Raw genomic sequence first — 25,831 nt, forward strand, 5'->3', positions numbered from 1 at the left:
ATCGATCACTAAAACGTAGTGGTCAGGTACAAAAAATAATCAAAAAGTTTAATGGAATGTTAGCATTTATATCTAGAGGACTAGAATAGAAAGGGAAGGATGTTTTGCTACTGCTATACAAAGCCCGGCTTAGATCTCATCTGGAGTACTGTGTGCAGTTCTGGGCACCGCACCTTAGAAAAGAGATATCTGCCATGGAAAGAGTGCAGCCCAGATTCACCAGAATGTTACCAGGGCTCCAAGGGTTAGATTATGAGGAGAGATTACATAAACGAGGCTTGTATTCCCTGGAATATAGAAGGTTGAGCGGTGATTTGATTGAGATTTTTAGGATTTTGAAAGGAATTGATAGGGTAGATAGAGGGAAACTTTTTCCGCTGGTGGGGGAGTCTAGGACAAGGAGACATAACCTTAAAATCAGAGCCAGGCCATTCAGGAGAGAAGTTACGAAACACTCTTCACCCAAAGGGTGGTAGAAGTGTGGAACTCACTCCCACAAAAAGCAGTAGATGCTAGCTCAATTAATCATTTTAAACCTGAGAGCGATAGATTTTTGCTAGCCAAGGATATTAAGGGACCTGGAGCCAAAGCGGATGGAGTTAGGCTAAAGATCATCCATGATCTAATTGAATGGCGGAACAGGCTCGAGGGGCTGAATGGCCTACTCCTGTTCCTATGTTCCTCTGCGCTTTCCTATGTCTCCGGGGTGGGGTGGGAGGGGGGTGGTGGAGGAGGGGGTTGGGAAGCGTCTAGTCTTGATACTCCAGCTATCATAGTCCGTAGGCCAGGCTTGATGGACCAACTGGTCTTTTCCTGCCCATCAATGTCGTATGTTTGTATTATAAAAGGAAAGGGTATACACCGAGACGGGGAACTATGGTAAATTCTCCACATAAGAAAGAACTAAGCAGTTAGCGTAGTTCACAGAACAGAGGTAATCACTGTATCCCGTTGGTATGGCTGCCCCATAGCAGAAATGTAGCACAGTGTCCTCTTATTCTGGTCATTTTGTTGCTTTGCTGGTACTTGAATACATAAATAAGGATTAAATTCATTGTTAGAAATGTGCATGTCTAGTTGTGTATGATTCAACAGGCTTCAACCCAAGTTCTATTTAGAGACACAGTACACATGTCGTTTGACTAACACCATTATTATTAATTTTATTTTCAGGAGGTAATGGATCTCGTCAGGGGAAAAGGACACAAATAAACATTCTCAAAAGCTACCAATGGACACTTGTAATTTAGTGAACATTGTCAGTGGCACCTGGCATTTGAATGTCTGCAACTGTTGTGATGTCAAACTTGGGCAACCTTCCTGCTCCTGAAATCAATACGTGGACTAATAGAGCCAGGAGCTAAATTTGTGATTTTATATTAAGTAACATCTTAAGTATGAGCTTATTCCAGCACTTGGAAACTGTCTCTTTCAGCTGCTCGCTAGTGCACAGTATCCACCATGGTATGTATGCTTTCTCTTTTAACTTTAAAAACTATGATTTCAAATGGAAATTTCTTTCTTAGCATAGCAGTAATAGTGGATTTGAATGTATATTATATATTTTTCCTGCTTTTGCATTGTTACTGCAATCTTCAGCGAAAGTTTTTCCAGAAAACCTAGAACTTATGTTCATAACATGGATTTTCAATGGTTGACATGTATCGGTGGCCATGTTTTTTTTTAAATTAAAAAGTGTATCTGTTTCTAGTCACATCGCAAGTTTTCGGCACCCAGACATGGGCACACGGGATTTCTTCCTCGTAAGAGAAGTTGCAGACACAGAGGGAAAGTGAAAACCTGGCCTAAGGATGATCCCAGTAAGCCAGTGCATTTGACAGCTTTCCTGGGCTACAAAGCCGGCATGACTCATATCCTGCGGGAAACACACAGACCTGGCCAGAGTAAGGAGTTGGTACTTTTTACTGCTTTGTCCGTGTAATACTCTGTCCGTGTAATATACTGACCATGTAATATTCTGACCATATAATACTCTACCAGTGTAATACTCTTTCCATGTAATATTCTGTCCGTGTAATACTCTGTCTGTGTAATGCTCTTTCCATGTAACTCTGTCTCCGTGTAATACTTTAACCATGTAGTACCCTGTCCGTGTAATGCCCTGTCTGTGTAATGCCCTGTCAGTGTAGTATTCTGTCCGTGTAGTACTCTGTCCGTGTAATGCTCTGTCCGTGTAATGCTCTGTCCGTGTAATGCTCTGTCCGTGTAATGCTCTGTCCGTGTAATGCTCTGTCCGTGTAATACCTTGTCCGTGTAATGAGATTACAATGCCTGTTCCTCTCGAAATTTCCGGCATCAGGCAATTTGTTCATTGTTACCGGGTGCTTGCACCAGTATTGGTGCAGTTTGGGCTCCGTTGGGTGGGGTGGTGGGGGAGGAGGTGGTGGTGGTGGAGAGGGGGTTTGGAAAATGTGTTGGTTGCCAGCTGCCTTGGGGCAGAGCCAACAGGCCTTGCTGAAGACTCGAGTGCAGACTTGAAATTGACCCCTTTATAGGAAGGCTGATTGCACAGGGACCACAATTGCTTTTTTTATTGAGTGTTCCAGGCCATGAAAGTGGTCTGAAACACTCTGGTGGATCCCACTTCCACCACTGAAAAGTAGGATGCAGACAGAGTATTGTGGGGGCACTGGAGGCAGCACAGTGGGAATTCCAGTGGTCAACAGCACCCTGCCAATACCACCTCCATGCCTGACGTCAGGCTGCAAGGGGGGGCAGATGCAACAACCACCTACCCCCTTAGGAACTCCCAGCGATACGACCATCAGGCGTAATGGGGTCCTGGCCCAAGTTCCACCTCCGCAAGTCTCTGCTCGCCCCAAATCCGCTGGTAACTGACACTGTGTTATGCAGGCAAATGTATCAGGCATTTTGTGTACAGCAATGTCCCACAAACAGCAATGTATAATAGGTCGACGAGCCCTCCCTCATCTGCACTTATCTTTGTGATAAACATTTTACAAACAAACCAAAAAAATTGTCATAGAAACATAGAAAGGTTACGGTACAGAAGGAGGCCATTCGGCCCATCAAGTCCACACTGGCTCTGTGCAAGAGCAATCCAGCTAGTCCCACTCCCTCGCCCTATCATGCAGTGATATGCATTTGCAAACAAATGATAAAGGATTTCTCAAATGATTTTGTGAAGCAGGCACCACTTTATGTGCTCTGAGCTATTATCTAAGGTGTAGAGCATGTTTTGAACTGGATGTTTTAATATTACAGAGATTTCAAAACGAGAAGCAGTGGAGGCTGTTACTATAATTGATACTCCACCACTGATAGTCGTTGGGATTGTTGGGTACGTGGAGACTCCCAGGGGACTGCGGACGTTCAAGACAATCTTTGCAGAACACATAAGTGACGAATGCAAGCGACGTTTCTACAAGAACTGGTAATAAGAATTTTTCTGTTTTTTTAATATCCCCTTTCTCAAGTTTGTGTGTAGAAATAAATATGAGTGGGCGACTGGTCAGAAGAAGAAGCTCTGCATATTTTCTGGCCTTTGGCTCCAGCCCGTCTGGACAGCAACTCCCTGGACTCCATAACAAAAGTCAAGGACGCAAAGAGACTATTGGGTCCATCAAGATCCATCTCCCATCCTCGCATACAATTGCATTTTGAATCCTCCTAATGTCATCTCACCTGGCAGATTATTCCGAATGTCTACCAATCTTTGAGTAAATTGCCTCAAGCCCTTCTCTGTGTCACTTCCAGGGCTTGGATGGTTCCCATGTGCTTTGATGACCAGAACTGGACACAGTACTTGAGGTCCAGAGGGCTGTGGAGCCTCAGTGTGATGGCCTCAAACTTATATTGTTTTAGTAAATGTTTTAATCTTAGTTTTCAGTAACTTAAATTTATCTCTGTGGTCCTACTGAACAGACTTAACTTGAAGTAATATTCTAAGTTCATTTTATCTACACCATTCAATTCTTTACCTTATTGAAACATACAACATTTTTATAGGGCTCAACAGGGTAGATGCAAGGAGGATGTTTCTCCTGGCTGGGGAGTCTAGAACCAGGGGGTCACAGTCTCAGAATAAGGGTAGGCCATTTAGGACTGAGATGAGGAGAAATTTCTTCACTCAGATGGTGGTGAATCATTGGAATTCTCTACCCCAGAGGGCTGTGGAGTCTCAGTCATTGAGTACATTCAAAACAGAGATCGATAGATTTCTAGATATTAAAGGCATCAAGGGATATGGGGATAGTGCAGGAAAATGGCGTTGAGGTAGAAGATCAGCCATGATCTTGTTGAATGGCAGAGCAGGCTCGAGGGGCCGGATGGCCGACTCCTGCTCCTCTATTTCTTATGTTCTTATGTTCTTACATATTTCAATGAGGTTCACCCCCTTCCCACCCCTCATCTTAACCTTCTTCTTCTCTCAGGAATGTTGAGCTTAAGCATTCTTAATGCCCACAGCATACAAACATTTTTTTTGTGGTTCTCATTACTTACAAAGAATTTCAAAGGATGTACAGCACAGAAACAGGCCATTCGACCCAACAGGTCAATGCTGGTGTTTATGCTCCACATGAGCCTCCTCCCACCTTTCTTCATCTCACCCTATCAACATGTCCTTCTATTCCCTTCTCCCTCATATGTTTATCTCACTTTCCTTCAAATGTATCTATGCCCGTCACCTCAATTACTACTTGTAGTAGCGAGTTCCACATTCTTACCACTCTCTGGGTGAAGACGTTTCTCCTGAATTCCCTATTGGATTTGTTAGTGACTATATCATACTTATGGTCCCTAGTTCTGGTCTCCCCTGCAAGTGGAAACAGCTCCTCTACGTCTACCCTATCAAACCCTTTCATAATCTTAAAGACCTCTATCAGGTCACCCCTCAGTCTTTTTTCTAGAGAAAACAGCCCCGCCTGATTAATCTTTCCTGATAGGTATAACCTCTCATTTCTGGTATCATCCTAGTAAATCTTTCTTGCACCTTCTCCAGTGCCTCTATATCCTTTTTATAGAATCATAGAAGTTTACAACATGGAAACAGGCCCTTCGGCCCAACATGTCCATGTCGGCCAGTTTATACCACTAAGCTAGTCCCAATTGCCTGCACTTGGCCAATATCCCTCTATACCCATCTTACCCATGTAACTGTCCAAATGCTTTTTAAAAGACAAAATTGTACCCATATAGGATGGAGACCAGAGCTGTTCACAGTACTCCAAGTGTGATCCAAGCAAGGTTCTGTACAAGTTCAGCATAACTTCTCTGCTTTACAATTCTATCCCTCTAGAAATGAACCCCAATACTTGGTTTGCTTTTTTTCTGCTCTTTTGATCTCATGACTTTGAACTGAATAATTAGTATATGTTCAATATAACATATGCTCCAGTACATGTTATATCTCAACGTACAATTAGGTACAAGAGCAAGAAGAAAGCCTTTACTAAATACAGCAAGAAATGGCAGGACGAGGTGGGGAAAAAACAACTGGAGAAAGATTTCGAAGCCATGAAGAGGTATTGCAAGATCATCAGAGTCATTGTTCATACTCAGGTGAGAACTGTTTTTATCTCCATTATTCACATTTGTCTTTCCCATTTCTAGCCACTCGCTTTAATAACAGGGAGCAGAGTGGGTACCAACATGATTTCAGATGCAGTGTTGTTCTGTTGGCTGTCTAGCAAGTTACATATTTAACTCAGGGTAGGCAGCTTCTTTTGAACTAGTGGCCATACTGAGAATTGTTAGGATTCATTTCAGCCTCTTGCTGGGACTTCAAGCCTATACTGTTGATGGGTGGTGCCAGTATCTTAAACGCTGTGGTAGAGTCTTACGATGGGACATGAGGCCTGCAGCCCAGAGCTAGAATCTGAGCCACTAGTGGGCTACAGTATGACTTTACCAGTATTAGTCAAATCACTTTTTAAAAATTTTAAAACAACTGTATGGCACTGACAAATTAAGTTGCAAAGAAATTGGATGTAGTAAAATATATTTATATCAGGATTTTGTAATGCATTTAGTGCAATTCATAAATGTAATGACAACCGTTCAAAATTAGTGGCAGAATGGTTAAAAATTCTTGCTGGCATTTCATTTAAAATGCAGATTCCAACTCCTATATTTTGTGTACAGATGCTAAATGTTAAGTGAATATGGTCAGATGCCAATTGTTGTTTGGTCATTTCAATGGCATCTGAATTTATGCTCACAAAGTTCAGGTAAATACAGCATAAACTTCAAAAATTGTATAGATTAGCAAAAGCACTGATTTGGGATTGGGACTGTTTGATTTCCCGCCTGCACTGCTTAGGTACATGTGGTTTTGCTGAGTGTCTAATGGATGCTGATCAGAAGACTTTTTTTAAAACTTAGACCAGTTCTAAACTTGCCTGCTGCATGTATTGTTAAAAATGTATTATTGTGCCAGGCTTGGCTGGACTAATGCCTCAATATTCAGGAGAGTGGGCCAGAGAGGATAAAATCAGGTCACTTTCTGGGCTTCAGAAACTGTGGAATGGGATTGGCCATGAAAGTACATTTGATGTAAGCATTTATCACATCATTGTAAAATGGTCCACAATTAGCACGTTGCATTATGTCTCATATTATGATCATTGCTGACATTTCTCATTGACATTGTAGTCCATCCTATACATAGAACAAGGGATAGAGCCAAGTTTCATCAAGTAACTTATTCAGTTTTTGGTGGTTCATGTTTTTCTTCTGCATTAGTGTGGTTTACCATATTAATCATATGCACTTTTTTCCATGAATGTAACTACATATAATAATAACAGCAACAGCTTGCATTTATTTATTTATTTTTCTTTTTTTATTCGTTCAGGGGATATGGGCGTCGCTGGTGAGGCCAGCATTTATTGTCCATCCCTAATTGCCCTTGAGAAGGTGGTGGTGAGCCGCCTTCTTAAACCGCTGCAGTCCGTGTGGTGAAGGTTCTCCCACAGTGCTGTTAGGAAGGGAGTTCCAGGATTTTGACCCAGCGACGATGAAGGAACGGCGATATATTTCCAAGTCGGGATGGTGTGTGACTTTGAGGGGAATGTGCAAATGGTGTTGTTCCCATGTACCTGCTGCTCTTGTCCTTCTAGGTGGTAGAGGTCGCGGGTTTGGGAAGTACTGTCAAAGAAGCCTTGGCGAGTAGCTGCAGTGCATCTTATATAGATGGTACACACTGCAGCCATGGTTCGCCAGTGGTGAAGGGAGTGAATGTTCAAGGTGGTGGATGGGGTGCCAATCAAGTGGGCTGTTTTGTCCTGGATGGTGTTGAGCTTCTTGAGTGTTGTTGGAGCTGCACTCATCCAGGCAAGTGGACAGTATTCCATCACACTCCTGACTCGTGGCTTGTAGATGGTGGAAAGGCTTTGGGGAGTCAGGAGGTGAGTCACTCGCTGCAGAATACCCAGCCTCAGCCACAGTATTTATGTGGATGGTCCAGTTAAGTTTCTGGTCAATGGTGACCCCCAGGATGTTGATGGTGGGGGATTCGGTGATGGTAATGCTGTTGAATATCAAGGGGAAGTGGTTAGACTCTCTCTTGTTGGAGATGGTCATTGCCTGGCACTTGTCTGGCGCAAATGTTACTTGCCACTTATGAGCCCAAGTCTGGATGTTGTCCAGCTCTTGCTGCACACGGGCACGGACTGCTTCATTATCTGAGGGATTGCAGATGGAACTGAACACTGTGCAGTCATCAGCGAACATCCCCATTTCTGACCTTATGATGGAGGGAAGGCCATTGATGAAGCAGCTAAAAATGGTTGGGCCAAGGACACTGCCCTGAGGAACTCCTGCAGCAATGTCCTGGGGCTGAGATGATTGGCCTCCAACGACCACTGCCATCTTCCTTTGTGCTAGGTATGACTCCAGCCACTGGAAAGTTTGCCCCTGATTCCCATTGACTTCAATTTTACTGGGGCTCCTTGGTGCCACACTCGGTCAAATGCTGCCTTGATGTCAAGGCAGTCACTCTCACCTCACCTCTGGAATTCAGCTCTTTTGTCCATGTTTGGACCAAGGCTGTAATGAGGTCTGGAGCCAAGTGGTCCTGGCGGAACCCAAACTGAGCATCGGTGAGCAGGTTATTGGTGAGTAAGTGCCACTTGATAGCACTGTCGACGACACCTTCCATCACTTTGCTGATGATTGAGAGTAGACTGATGGGGCGGTAATTGGCCGGATTGGATTTGTCCTGCTTTTTGTGGATTGGACATACCTGGGCAATTTTATATAGCACCTCTAATGGAATAAAACATCCCAAAGCACTTCACATAGGTGAAAATAACTGGACAACAAGCAGTAGTGGGAGGAAGGTAAAGGGTGGTGAGCAAAGGCATTATCAAAGAAGTAGGTTTTGAGGAGGCTTTTGAAGGAGGGAGGAAGGTTGTATGGTGGAGGGGGGTAGGGAGAGCATTCCACAGTTAAGGCATGTTGGCAAAAAGAGCATTGGAGTCTCGAGATGACAGGACATGAATAATACACCCTCTGACAGTCAGGACAAGTGAATAGTTTCTCTGCCAGGGAGGGTGAATAATTTGAATTTTCACTAATAAGAGTGAGGGATTGGTGAGGGTTTCTCTGAGCACCTGATGGATCTCATCACACATGTGACTAACAGATTCAAACTGTACCACAATCTTATAGTCACAAGATTATGAAGCAAGCATTTTAATTGCTATACAGTTGAGCTATATAGCTCTAATTGCTATACTTTATTTTTTGACATTTTTGCTGGGAGACAATCACTGCCAGATTAACCGTGCACTGGTGGAAGACGATACTGAGGGAGAGGGGGTGGTGGGGTGGGGATTGAGAATCCTTATTTTGGTGCAATGTCCAAACTTGCATCAGCTTGAAATTTCTGATCTTTACCCTCCTGGGCACTGGAATCTTTAAGCTGTAACTTAAATTAATGTTTTACTCTCAATCAGCTTTTTTCTCTGTTTATTCTTTTCAAAATGGTGATGGTAAAATTTTAATTCAGTGAAATTCTGGAGCTACTTTCATACCATGGATTTGCTTCCACTAGGGAATGCTTTTGCACTGCCAGGAATCATTTCACTTTTACCATTCATAACCATCAGAATCCTTGTGCTTTTTCTGTAGGTTAGATTCAAATTGGTATCTTCTGGGAAATAGGGGATAATTATAAGGATCAACCCAAAAGCTTGTTCTGTCTGGAAAGGTGTCCTTGTTGCAGTACCAAACCTCAGCTCCCATACCTGCCTCTGAACTTACTCTGAATTTGCATTTGATAGGATGTAAGGAAAATTCTATTAGAAGACCTGACCTCAAATCCTTTGACATTTTTGATCTGACTTCATCTAGCTTTGCTGATCTGTACTTTATTGGCTTTGAAGCGCTTTGGGACATCCAGAGGTTGTAAAAGGCTCTATATAAATGCAAGTTCTTTATTCTTAACAGGATCATTTGTGGCCAGGATATTCCTTCCTAAACCAGTCCTATTTATGATTGTATTGATCAAGTGTGTGGACTGAAGATGGCCTTAAGTCGTACGTTTCCACCTAGTCAACTGAAATATCTAGGTTGACTGTAGGGGCTGACCACAGAGAGACAAAGTAGAGGAGATGAGGAATAAAATCCCATTAAATGAAATGCCTAGTCATGGTACTGCTGTCACTTGACCTTTAATATTTTTTATCCCATTAGATGAGACTGCTGCCTCTGCGTCAGAAAAAGGCCCATATCATGGAAATCCAATTGAATGGAGGAACCATTGGGGAGAAAGTGGACTGGGCACACGAGAAACTGGAGAAACAGGTCCTAGTGAACACTGTCTTTTATCAAAACGAGATGATAGATGTAATTGGTGTCACCAAAGGAAAGGGATTCAAAGGTAATTCAGATAATTGTTAACCCTCCAGTATGTGCTGCGAACTCTAGATATAAGATGAAAGACATTTTAAAACCTTTATTTTTCAACTGTTTAAAGATACAGACAGAAGGTAAAGGCTTGAGCACTAATTAACAATTCTACAGTAATATTCACCAATCCTGCACTCCCAGTTGGGAGCTAAGTTCAAAGGGACCACAGAATGCTACAATATTCTCCCACCGGCACTGGGAGCACAGAATCTAGAGCCTAATTTATTCTCTGATGCATTAGCAGCAAAAAAGGTGTTCAAATATTAGTGGGGCTAAGACTCCCTTAGGATATCATTCATTCTAATGTTGTATAAGCCTTATTAAGGCAATAACCTCCACTGTCTATATTATGCATAATAAGTGATATAATGGACAGGAAGAAAAAAACATGGTGCTCAGGATGAAGACCAAACACTTAATAATATGGCAGCCAACCAGGCGATCTTAAGCGCCTCTAGCTCCACTATGCATCAGAAGTGTATCTCTTTATCTAAATTTTTAGCTTTTTATATGGTGAGATCATTCTGCTTCACATTTAAATTTGTTACACTGAGCATTTCAAATTTTATTTAGGAATTTAGTTACAGCTCAAATTTTAAAACAAGTATAATTTAACAGATTGCCGATAATTTATATTTTGTTTTTTTAAAACAAAATATAAGCGCCTATAGCACCAGTTATGCTCTTGGATCCTGAAAGTCCCGATTCCCATGCAAATAATGAAAGGTGCCAATAACGCAAGGAGGGTGCCTGACCATCACTGCTACGCTTCCATATAAAACAGGTGCTGCAAGAGAGGCCTCGTTCCTTCAACTGGGTCCTTGCTCTTAAAGGCACATTGCTGACTTGGCATTTCTGTTTGCAAGTTACTATTTCCCTCTTTTTAGCTATTGTTGGATAAAGGAAGGGAGATGTATCTCCTGGAAACTTCCTGACAGCTTCTTAAAGCTGTATTGCATCAGTCATCTGTGCCCATTTGTCCAGGTAAGGGTGGGTATCTCTATAGGCATATCTCTCTATTTGCAGGTTCTGGAGAAAGAGGATCAGAGGAGACATGGGTCTCCATGCCTGGCAGAGTCTCACTCAACACGAACACTCATTAGAGAATTGGGTGCAGAGGTCAGCTTGCCCCCTTCGCGACCTGTGCGATTTTCTTGGTTGTTAGTTTTAATGGCTGGAAAACCATGTAGGTTGCAAATTGGTCATGCTGTTCTCCAGACACAGCTCTCCGATCAGAGATCTTGTTACGTCTGCCACAGAGTCTCGGAAAATTGAAGCTAGTTTTCAAAATTTACATCGAATTTACAGCACAGAGACAGGCCATTCATCTATGCGGTGTTTTTATGCTCCACGTGAGCCTCCTCCCACTCCCATACTTGAGGATAAAACACTGAGGAAGTGGATTGGATTCAAGCAAGGGTCCAGGTTTTACATGGCTGAGCTGGGGAAAAATTCAAAAAGCACCAATATAGGGTGAAAAGATACATGATTGAAAATTTTAAAACAGTGGATAGGATTGATGGGATGGATGTAAAATTATTTTATGTAGAGACAGGGGAGATTATTGTAAGTTATCAAGTTTACTTAATAACAGATACACATTCAGTAGATTTGCTGCAAAATATTAAAATATGAAGGAAATGTAACTAAAATAATTACATTTTTTCTTTTTTATTCGTAGGCGTCACGTCCCGCTGGCATACCAAAAAGCTGCCGCGGAAGACTCACAAAGGTCTGCGTAAGGTTGCTTGCATTGGAGCCTGGCACCCAGCTCGAGTTGGGTACACTATTGCCCGTGCAGGGCAAAAGGGTTTTTTCCACCGTACAGAAATCAATAAAAAGGTATACTTCGAATAGACAGGGCAGGTGTGCCTTTTAGCTTCAGTTCATGGGGGAAGATTTCCTCCATTTGGATACTTCTTGTCAGATTGTAAGTTTCTGTATAAAGACCTTTTAACTATTTCATTACCAGTAGCAAACAGAGGAAATCTGTCCCCTTCCCATCTCAGCTTTTCCGTGCTCAAACTCTCATAGCTGCACTTAGGATAAGACAACTCATGCGAGATTCCCCACCCCATAGTGAGGTTGCTGGGTATTTAAGTCATTACGGGCTGGAATTTCCCTTTGAGGTGACTATACCGCTGGAGGCGGGTCAGGTGGGACTTCTGCCCACCGCCCCAATCCCATCGCGAACCTGACCCATTTACCTGGGTCGGACCTAATTCATGGTGTAGGGTGGGCTCCCACCGACAACCCGACCACACAAAGGGAGCCTGTCACTGCGAGGAAGGAAATCCAGTGGTGCTGTAGAGAGACACCCACTGCAGTGCCAAAAGGAGGAAGCAGCAGTAAAATGGGCCGAATCATCCCCAAGCATGTTTTTAAAAATGCTTTACAATAGGCTCTGCGTGAGCCATGGGCACCTTGGGCAAGAGGAGGGTGAGAGATGGCTGCTACCAGACCTCCTCCATCCATCAGGGTCTTTGACGGTCTTTCCACTGGTGGGGCAGCCAAGGGTCAGGTGGATGAGTTCTTTGTTTGCGAAGGGGGAGGAAATTCTGAGGTGCTGATTTCAGAGGTGGGGATCATCGAGTAGGACTCCCACCCCATTTTGCCTCCTCCATCACCGCTATAAAACCCAGCCCTACATTTTGAGGGTTGGATTCTTACCGCTTTAAGCTTCTGACAAAATAGAACCTCTGTGCCGTTTTGTATCGCTTTTCAATTATTTAATTCCATGTCTTCAAAACAGTATCACAATCGTGCATGTGTGTTTCACTCTATTGGAACATGTCACAATGGTACAGTAATGAACCAGATCAAAGTGAAACCACTGCAGAGGTTGTATAACAGCGGTTATAATGAGATTAAGCGCCCAATATTAGGAGGGAGGCAGGTTGCCAGCAGGAGGTCGACTGGGTGCGTGGGTAACGCGCCCAGTGAAATCAGTGGGTTCCCCATGCGATCGTAAGTAAATTGAAGCCGCTTACCTTGGCTTCCGGGTTTTGCGCTGGAAAGCCGCGCAGCGGGCGGACTGCACACCTGCATCATAGGCTGTCAGCTGGAGGAGCCCTATTTAAGGGGCAGTCCTCCACTGACTGATGCTGCAGAAAGGAGCCAAAATTACAGCATGGAGCAACCCGGGGGGAAGGCTGCTCCCAGGTTTAATGATGCCTCACTCCAGGTCCTACTGGATGGGTTGAGGAGGAGGGGGAGGACAGAGATCTTCTCCCCGGTGGAAGGGAGGAAGTGGCCTGCCTCTGCCACCACGAAGGCCTGGCTCGAGGTGGCGGTGGAGGTCACCAGCACCACCAACATATCACGCACCTGTATACAGTGCAGGAGGTGCTTCAATGACCTAAGTAGGTTAGCCGAAGTGAGTACACTTACTCATTCCCCTACACTCCGTCTTCCACATCACCGCCCCCAACCCACATCTCCTTCAGCACTGCCAACACTACTCTATCACATCACTCCTTACACCCACTCAAAGCTCATCCTCATCTTACCTGCACTTCCTCACCTCCCCAGTACTCATCCCACCACTACCACTCAACCCAATCCTCATACAATCTCATGGCTCTGTCTCATACTCACCCTCTGATGCATCTCTTTCACGGTCAGCCTCACCCCACCTGCCACTGCCTGTGTTGCAGCCACAGGGCATGCATCACGTATGTGTAGTAGGAAGCGTAAGGCAAACGTGTCGTGAGCATGAAGGGGATGCACAAGGGTGTTTGAGGGTTTGTCATGGTTTTTACTTTTATTTGATTTCTGATCAACTCACATTACATATTATATTGTCACCACTACTGCCACGTCTTGGCCAATCTTGACTGGCTTGTGCAATAAGGCCCTTTCATGAGGTTCTCCATGAACACCCTGGTGCCACCCATTGGGTCACCCTACAGTGGGTGCATGTGTAGTTGGACGACTACTTTGTGCAGGTGCCTGTTGTGCACCACTGTGTTGTGGAGCTCCACGTGGCGGAGGTGGACGGCTTGCCTGGCAATGTTGCTCGTCCTCCAACGGAGTGATGAATGCAGCAATGGACCCTCCACCCATCCTGACGGTGTGAGTGTGAGGGGGTCCACAAAGTAGGTAAATGTGTTTGGACAGCAGAGTTTAGGGTATGATTTAATAATTTGGAGTGTGGAGACAACGGTGTGGCAGGCAAAACTTTGTCTGAGGTGACAGAGTGCCCTGCTGCAATGAATGAGGGTTTACCCCGCACCTGTTAAATGGACCTTTGCAGCTGCCACTGGCTACTGGCTGCAACACGTCTGTTTAAACAAGGAGTGTTTCCCCCAGCACGGAAAACAGGCTCTGGGCAGTCCAAAATCCGAATCCTCCTAAAATCTCCAACTAATGAGGTCTGTAAACGACCTCAAGTACCCAGATAATGATCTTAAGTGGGATTCCTCCGGCTTTGATTGACGGTGGGAGTCCCACATGCGGAGGCTGCGCGCGCACCGATTGGGGAACCCGAAAGTGCACGGGTTGGAGCCAGGCTCCGGACCCGCTCTGGGAATCCCCAATTTTAGGAGCCCCCCCGCCACAAACGCACCCCCTCGGCCATCCGAAAACTGACCCCCAAGTGTGAGAAGCCATCGGCTTTTTGCTTTGTAGTTTACAAAGCTTCTGAACGAGTTCATGTGTGTGGATCATTTCAAAGTTAGGCACATTATGATGGCCTGAATGCAAGCTGCATATTAAGAGGGTTGTCCTATGAGGAGAGTTTGTGGAGAATGGGCCTATATTCTCTGGAGTTTAGAAGAATGAGAGGTGATCTCATTGAAACGTATAAAATTCTCAGAGGGCTTGATAGGATAGATGCTGAGAGGATGTTTCTCCTGGCTGGGAGAGTCTCGAACTAGGGGTCAGAGTCTCAAGATAAGGGGTCGGACATTTAGGACTGAGATGAGGAAAAATTTCTTCACTCAGAGGGTGGTGAATCTTTGGAATTCTCTACCCCAGAGGGCTGTGGATGCTCAGTCGTTGATTATATTCAAGACTGGGATAGATGGACATTTGGACACTAAGGGAATCAAGGGATATGGGGATTGGGCAAGAAAGTGGAGTTGAGGTAGAAGATCAGCCATGATCTGATTGAATAGCGGAGCAGGCTCAAGGGGCCATATGGCCTACTCCTGCTCCTATTTCTTATGTTCTTATGGTCTTAAATCTTTTTTCAAATTCATAATTATTTTGGACCGTCGAAATTTCACTGATAGAATTGAAAAGTTTCAGCCCATCCCGATCTCTCACCCAAGTCTGCATTAATCGTGTATGAGCCCTGACAGTGAGTAAGAGCTGGCTATTCAACTGTGGAAGAGCCAAGCCAAGTCCTCACCTTAAGTCCACATGTGCACTTCTAGAAAGGTCACTGGATAATGATAAGGAGCAAGAACGCATGCCAATTTATGTCACCTTAACCCACGGACACTGAAGGTGAACATAGCACCTCAGTGGTGTCCAAGCTCAGATTGTGTAAATCTGCAGAGACCAGTGATCACACCTCGGGCCTTCCTGATTGCTTTGTTAAAAATGATCAAAGGACCACACTTTGAACACCCCTGATTGTTTTATTTTCAAACAGTTTTTTGGGCTACATATTTAGAATTGTCTCTTCATTTCATCTTTGACTTAGTGAAGTCCTGCAATGTCTCAGCTGATCCTTGTAAGGTTGGGCTGCAGCTCAGGCTAATGTATTCCCGAAGGTCAAACTGCCTCTAATCCTAATTATAGACAGACGCGCATCTTTTCTCTCAAAGACTTATAACATTTTTTGAGGTAAAACAAAGTTTCTTTTAATGCCTATCCATAGTTACCACGAGAAGCATGAAACCAAATTTAGAAGCCTGCATACATTTGTTATAGAGTAAATAAAAAGAAATAAAAAACTTGCACTAGTGTTATGTAGAGAAAAGTGGCAGCCAATTTTGCGTGCAGCAAAATCCGCTAACGGCAAATGAATAACCAGCTAAATTGTTTTTGGTGGTGTTATTAAGGGAGGGATGCTGGCCTGAATATGGTGATAACCTCTTGCACTTCCTTGAATAGTGCCTTGGGCTCTAAGCCCACATGAAGAGGCTTCGTTCAATGCCTCATCCGAAAGACAGCACTTCCGATGATCCCTCAGTACTGCGCTGAATGTCAGCCTAGATTATAGGGCACATTGTTCATTGTAAAAATCGCCTGAATGTTCTTTCCTGTTACTGATCAGGTCTATCGTGTTGGACAAGGTATCCATGTAGAAGATGGCAAAGTGGTGAAAAATAACGCTGCCACTCATTATGATATGACTGAGAAGAGCATTACTCCAATGGTGAGTCAGTTTGAATAATCTCACTTGTAATATGGATGATATCTGCAAATTGGCAAAATGAATCGGTACTCGTGCACTGCTTCGATTAGTGATGTAATATTTCACACATCAAATTACAAGGCACCAATCTTTGGGAGACCCTCAGCAGGGCAAAATGGAAATTCCAGCTAGATGATTAGATACCATGTTCATAGATTCAGAAAATACAGTTGTATTAATGTACAGGCCTGTGTAAACCAACAATAAACACCGTACATGCAGTTATTGCAATAATCCAACAGCATGCACAACCAAATGGCTAAAATTTATTATTTGCAACAGTAAAATAAATGGTCCAACATTTATGCTAAAATAACAAATGATGGAATATCATCTGTTAATGTTATTTCCAGGCCAACATATTTTTTTGTTTATTATTGGGGTGAGTTTTGTGCTTCTCAAGCTGGGAGATGACAGTGCTGGTAAATGGAATATTCCATCATTTGCATCAGTCAGTATGAAGCACTCCCTGCTCAGGTAAATGTTCACAATTAGATGCTAAGTGAAGCTACCTCTACACTGTCCCAACTGTGGGCCTTAGCCCCAACTTCAGAAGAACATCACCACCTGTACCAGTTTGCTGTTTTTCCATTTTCTGCCCTTGTCTCTCTTGATTTATCTTGCTTGTTTGATTTGGCTTCTCTGCCTTAAAGGGGGACCTTTATCTCTCTTTAGCACATCCTCGGTTTGACAGCTCAGCTAAGATTGCGAAATCACCACCTGGTTCACTAACGTCCTTCGGGGAAGAGGGAACCTGCCACCCTAACTCGATCTGGCCTACATGTGACTCTAGTCCCATATTATGTGGTTGACTTTTAATATCTTCGGTGCAACTAGGGATGGGCAATAAATACTGGCCTTCCAGCATTGCCTACATCCCAATAACAAATAAAAAAAGCAGGTGGGGGAGGGTCATATAGATAAGAATCTGCCCATCTAATTCAACATCCCACAGTTAAGAATGCACAAAGAGATATAAATGGATTGCAGTTTAATGGGAGTGCTTTGTGAGTCAACAGTTCAGAGATACATTGTTTAGAATGTTCAACTAATATATAACTGAAAGCTGCTCTCATGCTATCAATACTGTGATTCCTTTGACTGTCAATCGTGTATATAGCACAGATTTCAAAAGGTGAGGTCATGCTTGACCAACCTTATTGAATTCTTTGACGAAGTAACAGAAAGAATAGACAAGGGGTATGTAGTAGATGAAACATATTTGCATTTTCAAAAGGCCTTCGATAAGGTACTGCATAGTAGACTCATGACTAAGGTCAGAGCGTGTGGAGTCAGGGCAGGTAGCAGAATGGATAGCAAGCTGGCTACAAAACAGAAAACAGAGAGTTAGGGTTAAAGGTAGTTACTCAGACTGGCAAAAGGTGGGAAGTGATGTTCCACAAGGATCAGTGCCGAGACCACTGTTATTCGCAATTTAAATTAACGATTTGGACTCGGGAATCAGAGGTAATATTTCAAAGTTTGAAGACGACACCAAATTGGGGGTTTTAGTTAACACAATTGAAGAATGTGACAAAATACAAGAAGACATTAATAAACTTGCAGTATGGGCGTGCAATTGGCAAATTAATTTCAATATAGATATCTGTAAGGTGATGCATTTTGGTAGGAAGATTAAAGAGGCCACATTCTGCTTGATTAATGAGTCCAAATGGGGTGGAAGAACAAAGGGATCTCGGGGTACACATTCACAAATCACTAAAAGTAGTGACGCAGGTTAATAAGGCCATACAAAAAGCAAATAAAACACTAGGGTTCATTTCCAGAGGGATAGAATTGAAAAGCAGAGAAGTTATGTTAAACTTGTACAGAACCTTGGTTAGACTATACTTCGAGTACTGTGCACAGTTCGGGATTTCATATTACCAAAAGGATATAGAGGCATTGGAGAAGGTGCAAAAAAGATTCACAACGATGATACCAGAACTGAGAGGATGTATTTATCAGGAAAGGCTGAAGAGGTTGGGGCTCTTTTAACATAAGAACATAACATAAGAAATAGGAGCAGGAGTAGGCCATACGGCCCCTCGAGCCTGCTCCGCCATTCAATAAGATCATGGCTGATCTTTGAACTCATCTCCATTTTTCCCTATAAAAGAGAAGGCTGAGGGGTGATCTGATAGAGATCTTTAAGATAATGAAAAGATTTGATAGGGTAGACGTAGAGAAAATGTTTCCACTTGTGGGGGAGTCCAAAACTAGAGGTCATAAGTATAGGATAGTTACTAATAAATCCAACAGGGAATTCAGGAGAAACTTCTTTACCCAAAGAGTGGTAAGAATGTGGAACATGCTACCACATGGAGTAGTTGAGGCAAACAGCGTAGATGCATTTAAGGGGAAGCTAGATAAACACACGAGGGAGAAAAGAATAGAAGGATATGCTGACAGGGTTAGATAAAGAAGATGGGAGGAGGCTCCTGTGGAGCATAAACACCAGCATAGACCATTTGGGCCAGGTGGCCTGTTTGTGTGCTGCAGAATCCATGTAACTTGATGTAACAGTCTATTAGTGTTACCTTATGTTCTACTGAGTAACAGATTCATACATTGAACAGATCATTCAATCATTGGGGAGTTGCAATGTAGATTTTATCAAGTGTACTGTTTACAAACACTGTCCAACAATGTTGTTCAAATATTTAGGCCTAAGTAACTGGTCTTTTTTTGTACTTTAAAAAAGATGGTGTTAAAGAATGATGGTACAGTTGGTCTTTTTTTTCTGTTCTAGGGTGGATTTCCACATTATGGTGAAGTGAACAATGACTATGTTATGATAAAAGGCTGTGTTCTTGGAACAAAGAAACGTGTTCTTACGCTCAGAAAGGTACAACATCCTGCCTATGTGGTGTCCATGTATGTTTAGAACATCACTATGTGATGGCAATGTGATGGGGGATTTTCATTTCTAATTTTGGTGGCACATTTGGAATATTTTCTGTTAAAGAATTTTTCCGAGTCTATCCCTAAGCATCGAATGCCCATTATCAAAATAACTCCTTTCATGGTGGAGGGAAACAATGGCCCAGGAATTGGAGAGCAATCCCGGTGGAGCACACGCAGCATGTGCCTAACGAGGCCGGCAGCAGGACCGCGGCAAATTGGTCCATTGACCTCATCAGGATAGTAACGTCGAGCTGCGAGCAGCAGCCACGGCCCCAGAAGCATTTCACCGGTCCCGGGTGGGGGGGATCAGTGAGATCAGCCAGCTCAGACGCTGACCGAGGTCCTGAGGAGAGTCCTGGAAGGGGGGGGGGGGGGGTGGGGTGGAGGCAATCAGGAGGGGGCGGGGTGAGTGGTGGCTGGCAGCGGCCCGTGGATTTAATTTGGAGCTGGGAGGAGCACTCCTGCACTTCCCGGCTTCACAATAAGTAAAAAAGTTTAAAATTACCTATCTGGGGGCAGCCTCCAGTGGTCCCTTTAAGGACTGTTGGTTTGAAGAAACTGACTGCAGCATGCGCAGAGCATAGTGTGGTCACGCCCAATCGAATTTTGCAAAGGGGGGCCTTAAACAGGCGCTAGGTCACCTATTTACATAAATAAAGGGCTTAACGTGCCCTGGATGCTGACAGAGGAGTCTCAACCAATATGGCGGGCGGCACACTTCCAGCCTGGAATGAGTGCACACGTGCCGTCCGCCATATTGGACCCTTAGGTGCCCGTTTTACATCTGTAAAACAAGCTCAGCGCAATCCAATTTCTAAGCCAGTGAGTTTAAAAAGGGCAATGTAAACATCCTGAATCAAAGCGTGAGGTTGCCATGGAAACGCTGGAGGGGACAACATGGAAATCTCTTAATCGGCAGGTAAAATAGCCCGGCTGGAGATCTGTGAAAAGTACAGAAGGAATATCTTCACTGAAAATTGGAGTATAGTCGATTGTACATCATTGCCAATTAACATTCTAAATGCGCTCACGATTCATTTATTTTACATAACAATTTTGGTGTAGCTGAAAAATGCACATTCAGAGTTGGTGTCTACTCTTGTTTTACAGTCTCTAATGGTTCACACTAAACGGTCTGCTGTTGAACCAGTCGAGCTCAAGTTCATTGACACAACTTCCAAATTTGGCTTTGGACACTTCCAGACCCCCGAGGAGAAGAGAGCCTTCATGGTAGGGTTACTATAGAGCCCTGCAATTTTGTTTGGACTCAGTGTGTGTGACTGCAGAGGTTGATGGGTTGGGATTGGATAGTGGTGGCATGGCTTGATGGAGGTGGAGATGTTATGGAGAGGAGGAGAAAATGGTGACAACCAAACATTTATCAAGAAGTAAGTAGCATAACTTACTGTAGCATTAATGGACTTCATCACAGCTCCTTGAGATGAATTTTGTAAATTTCAAGTATGTTTATCTATAATAATTGTTTTAATACATATTCATAACTGGTGCAGCGTACATGTTGAAATCAGAGTTTAACTGATCTGATCTCAGCAGACTTAATTTGTCAGGAATTATTTTATTTAAGCAGAGTACATAGTAATCATTTTTGAATTAAAAATGTGGAAACCATGTTCTGTATGGTATACTGTCGTATTGAAGATAAGTTAATGTTGCATATTGGGGTCAAACACAGGACACAAATCGTTTCAAATTCTATCATTATTCTCTTTATTCAGGGGCCGCTCAAGAAAGATCTGGTGCAAGGGAAGGCCAGTAGCCAGATCGATTCTTAACAGCTACAGATATGAAGGACAGTGTCTGTCAATGAATTGCTCACAAAGCTGATAATAAAGAATTGTTTGAAGCTCAGTGTCTCTGTTTTTAAGTGACTCTTTACTTTGTCTTTATTACTTCAAACACTTTTACATGGAAATAAAACAATATGAGATGTTATTCAGCAAATAGTGTCAGTGTTGAAATATTCAGTTCACCATATATTTCTACTTTCTGTAATATTTCATAATATGTGATATAGAATAAGCAATTTTAAAAAGAGCAACTTCAGGTGATGTAGTTTTGGTTCCTTGCTTTTCCCCACACATCCCAAACCCGTGACCTCTACCACCTAGAAGGACAAGGGCAGCAGGCACATGGGAACAACACCACCTGCACGTTCCCCTCCAAGTGACACACCATCCCGACTTGGAAATATATTGCCGTTCCTTCATCGTCGCTGGGTCAAAATCCTGGAACTCCCTTCCTAACAGCACTGTGGGAGAACCTTCACCACACGGACTGCAGCGGTTCAAGAAGGCGGCTCACCACCACCTTCTCAAGGGCAATTAGGGATGGGCGATAAATGACGCCTGCATCCCATGAACGAATAAAAAAACAATCGAATAACAAGTAGCGATTGCTGGAATCCTCAATTGTTCTGTCGTTTGCCATCTGTTGGCTTAATGGAGGCGATTCTCAACAGTCAAGTCATCCATTGCCTGAAAAGTGAGCAGCCGGCAGTTGAAAATTGGGGGAAGGGGCACATCTGTCATTCCGAGAACTGTCTAATGCATGTTTCAGCTGGGCCTGTAAAGGGGCGAGTAGTCTGCCCGCCTGTTTCGGGCATATGGCTGCTTAAATATGCAAATCTGGGTTCCAACGCCGGTTGTCGGTCCTCGATTGCAATTTTCAGGTACAAACGGACGGAGAGTGTGCTGCCTTTCCACTGGAGCAGCCTAACCAGTGGGCCTTAAAAATGGCCAATGTTTTTAATTTAAATTTTTGTTGGGCTAATTAGAGCAGGCCTTGGGCCACTCCGTTGACTTCATGCCTGTTTCAGGCAGAAGTCAGAGATTGGCCCCCGTTTGTTTTATGACCTATGTTAAAGAGACAGTGCCAATTAATGTCCTATACACTCCCAGGAGTCACGGTGCTGTTAACCGGCAGTGATGGCAGTGTTTAATCAGAGTAATTTCAGCTCTACTTATTCTAATATTGATGTGGAGATGCCGGTGATGGACTGGGGTTGACAATTGTAAACAATTTTACAACACCAAGTTATAGTCCAGCAATTTTATTTTAAATTCACAAGCTTTCGGAGACTTCCTCCTTCCTCAGGTAAATGTTTCAGGAGCTCCTTGAAGCCTACGCATTTATACATATAGAACAATACATGGTGTTTACAGACTGCCCCTGCAACTGCCCGTTGCCAAGGCAATCACCGTGTTCAGACAGAGAGGTGTCACCTGCAGAACCCCCGAATACACATTCAACAAAAAAACAAACAGGGAAAAAAAACAGAGAAAAAAAAAACAGAGAGAGGCAGAAACATCCGGAAGGCAGAGAGAGCCAGCAAATGACCCATTATATTAAAAACAGATAACATTTGTTCGCTGGTGGGGTAACGTGTAGCGTGACATGAACCCAAGATCCCGGTTGAGGCCGTCCTCATGGGTGCGGAACTTGGCTATCAATTTCTGCTCGACGATTTTGCGTTGTCGTGTGTCTCGAAGGCCGCCTTGGAGTACGCTTACCCGAAGGTCGGTGGATGAATGTCCATGACTGCTGAAGTGTTCCCCGACTGGGAGGGAACCCTCCTGTTTGGCGATTGTTGCGCGGTGTCCGTTCATCCGTTGTCGCAGCGTCTGCATGGTCTCGCCAATGTACCATGCTCTGGGGCATCCTTTCCTGCAACGTATGAGGTAGACAACGTTGGCCGAGTCACAGGAGTATGAACCATGCACCTGGTGGGTGGTGTCCTCTCGTGTGATGGTGGTATCTGTGTCGATGATCTGGCATGTCTTGCAGAGGTTACCGTGGCAGGGTTGTGTGGCGTCGTGGACGCTGTTCTCTTGAAAGCTAGGTAATTTGCTGCGAACGATGGTCTGTTTGAGGTTGGGTGGCTGTTTAAAGGCGAGTAGTGGAGGTGTGGGGATGGCCATAGCGAGGTGTTTGTCCTCATTGATGACATGTTGAAGGCTGCGGAGAACATGGCGTAGTTTCTCCGCTCCGGGGAAGTACTGGACGACAAAGGGTTGCGTCCCGTGTTAGTCTCCTGAGGAGGTCTATGCGATTTTTTGCTGTGGCCCGTCGGAACTGTCGATCGATGAGTCGAGCGTCATATCCCGTTCTTACTAGGGCGTCTTTCAGCGTCTGTAGGTGTCCATCGCGTTCCTCCTCGTCTGAGCAGACCCTGTGTATTCGCAGGGCCTGTCCATAGGGGATGGCCTCTTTGACGTGGTTAGGGTGGAAGCTGGAAAAGTGGAGCATCGTGAGGTTGTCCGTGGGCTTGCGGTAGAGTGAGGTGCTGAGGTGCCCGTCTTTGATGGAGATTCGTGTGTCCAAGAAAGAAACTGATTCTGAGGAGTAGTCCATGGTGAGCTTGATGGTGGGATGGAACTTGTTGATGTTATCGTGTAGTCTCTTTAGTGATTCCTTGCCGTGGGTCCATAGAAAGAAAATGTCGTCGATGTATCTGGTGTATAGTGTTGGTTGGAGGTCCTGTGCAGTGAAGAAGTCCTGCTCGAACTTGTGCATGAAAATGTTGGCGTATTGGGGTGCGAATTTGGTCCCCATGGCTGTTCCGTGTGTTTGGGTAAAGAACTGGTTATCGAAGGTGAAGACAGTGTGATCCAGGATGAAGCGGATGAGTTGTAGGATGGCTTCCGGAGATTGGCTGTTGTTGGTGTTGAATATTGATGCTGTCGCAGCGATGCCGTCATCGTGGGGGATACTGGTGTATAGTGCCGAGACGTCCATCGTGGTGAGAAGTGTTCCTGGTTCAACTGGTCCGTGGGTACTGAGTTTTTGTAGGAAGTCTGTAGTGTCGCGACAGAAGCTGGGGGTTCCCTGTACGATGGGTTTCAGGATGCCCTCGATGTATCCAGAGAGGTTCTCACACAGGGTTCCGTTGCCTGATACGATGGGACGTCCGGGTGTGTTGGCTTTGTGTATCTTTGGGAGGCAGTAGAAGTCTCCCACGCGGGGATTACGTGGGATGAGAGTGCGTAGGATGCTTTGAAGGTCTGGATCGAAGGTCTTGATCAGTTTGTTGAGCTGGTGGGTGTGTTCTTTGGTCGGATCTGCGGGTAACCGTCTGTAGTGTTCCTGGTTGTCCAGTTGTCGGTATGCTTCTTTGCAATAGTCTGTTCTGTTCTGTATGACTATGGCTCCTCCTTTGTCCGCTGGTTTGATGACGATGTTGCGGTTGGTCTTGAGAGCGTTGATGGCGTTGCGTTGTGCTCGGGTGACATTCTGGACTGTCTTCTGAGTGCGGCTGATGAATCTGGCATTGACGCATTTCCTGACAGCTTGAGCATACATGTCCAGCTGAGGGCAGCGACCCTCCGGAGGAGTCCAGTTTGTCTCTTTCCTCTTCGGTTGCTGTACCGCGGATCCCTCTGTCTGCTGTTCCGGATCGTCGATTGTCTCTTTGGGTTCGCTGCTGAAATCTTGGGGTTTGTGGTAGAATTCCCGGAGCCTCATTCTCCTGAGAGTGTCCTGAGTACAGGTTGAGAGTCCATACTCTCAACCTGTACTCAGGACACAGCAGACCAGCTACGTTATACCGCCAAACAGACGAGGCAACGGAATTACGCTGCCTACATGAAAACCAAGAGCAGGAAGCTTGAGAAACTCGGCATCACCACCAGCAACGACCAAGCTTCCCCTGGTACCACGGTTGCAACCACAGGGAAGTCTATTGTCAATTTATCCGACCACACCCTTCAACCAGACGAAATCGAAGTTCTCAGCCGAGGGCTCAATTTCTGCCCCACCACCAAAATGGACCCCACTAGTCTCGCGGCGGACACAGAGGAATTCATCAGGAGAATGAGGCTCCGGGAATTCTACCACAAACCACAAAATTTCAGCAGCGAACCCAATGAGACAATCAACGATCCGGAACAGCAGACAGAGGGATCCGCGGTACAGCAACCGAAGAGGAAAGAGTCAAACTGGACTCCTCCGGAGGGTCGCTGCCCTCAGCTGGACATGTATGCTCAAGCTGTCAGGAAATGCGTCAATGCCAGATTCATCAGCCGCACTCAGAAGACAGTCCAGAATGTCACCCGAGCACAACGCAACGCCATCAACGCTCTCAAGACCAACCGCAACATCGTCATCAAACCAGCGGACAAAGGAGGAGCCATAGTCATACAGAACAGAACAGACTATTGCAAAGAAGCATACCGACAACTGGACAACCAGGAACACTACAGACGGTTACCCGCAGATCCGACCAAAGAACACACCCACCAGCTCAACAAACTGATCAAGACCTTCGATCCAGACCTTCAAAGCATCCTACGCACTCTCATCCCACGTAATCCCCGCGTGGGAGACTTCTACTGCCTCCCAAAGATACACAAAGCCAACACACCCGGACGTCCCATCGTATCAGGCAACGGAACCCTGTGTGAGAACCTCTCTGGATACATCGAGGGCATCCTGAAACCCATCGTACAGGGAACCCCCAGCTTCTGTCGCGACACTACAGACTTCCTACAAAAACTCAGTACCCACGGACCAGTTGAACCAGGAACACTTCTCACCACGATGGACGTCTCGGCACTATACACCAGTATCCCCCACGATGACGGCATCGCTGCGACAGCATCAATACTCAACACCAACAACAGCCAATCTCCGGAAGCCATCCTA

At 44.7% G+C, this 25,831-nt stretch overlaps 1 protein-coding gene across 1 annotated transcript; it reads left to right on the plus strand.

Moving 5' to 3' along the window:
* The first annotated feature begins 1,369 nt into the window (after nucleotides 1–1,369).
* Nucleotides 1,370–21,035, plus strand: LOC137340835 (large ribosomal subunit protein uL3-like). The gene is made up of 10 exons (XM_068003650.1): nucleotides 1,370–1,464; nucleotides 1,712–1,904; nucleotides 3,247–3,415; nucleotides 5,409–5,544; nucleotides 9,682–9,868; nucleotides 11,579–11,739; nucleotides 16,124–16,225; nucleotides 19,017–19,112; nucleotides 20,282–20,401; nucleotides 20,908–21,035. Exons 1-10 carry the CDS (start codon nucleotides 1,462–1,464, stop codon nucleotides 20,962–20,964), a joined length of 1,224 nt encoding a protein of 407 aa, XP_067859751.1. The 5' UTR covers nucleotides 1,370–1,461; the 3' UTR covers nucleotides 20,965–21,035.
* The last annotated feature ends 4,796 nt before the right edge of the window (nucleotides 21,036–25,831 follow it).

The sequence above is a fragment of the Heptranchias perlo genome, chromosome 22, assembly GCF_035084215.1.
Source record: "Heptranchias perlo isolate sHepPer1 chromosome 22, sHepPer1.hap1, whole genome shotgun sequence".
In the NCBI taxonomy this organism is placed as follows: Eukaryota; Metazoa; Chordata; class Chondrichthyes; order Hexanchiformes; family Hexanchidae; genus Heptranchias; species Heptranchias perlo.

Bases quoted from the DNA above. Each gene is read 5' to 3' on its own strand.
- LOC137340835 (XM_068003650.1), top strand. The intron at 11,740-16,123 runs GTATACTTCGAA...GTTACTGATCAG, and splicing joins GTACAGAAATCAATAAAAAG to GTCTATCGTGTTGGACAAGG. The intron at 19,113-20,281 runs GTACAACATCCT...CTTGTTTTACAG, and splicing joins GTGTTCTTACGCTCAGAAAG to TCTCTAATGGTTCACACTAA.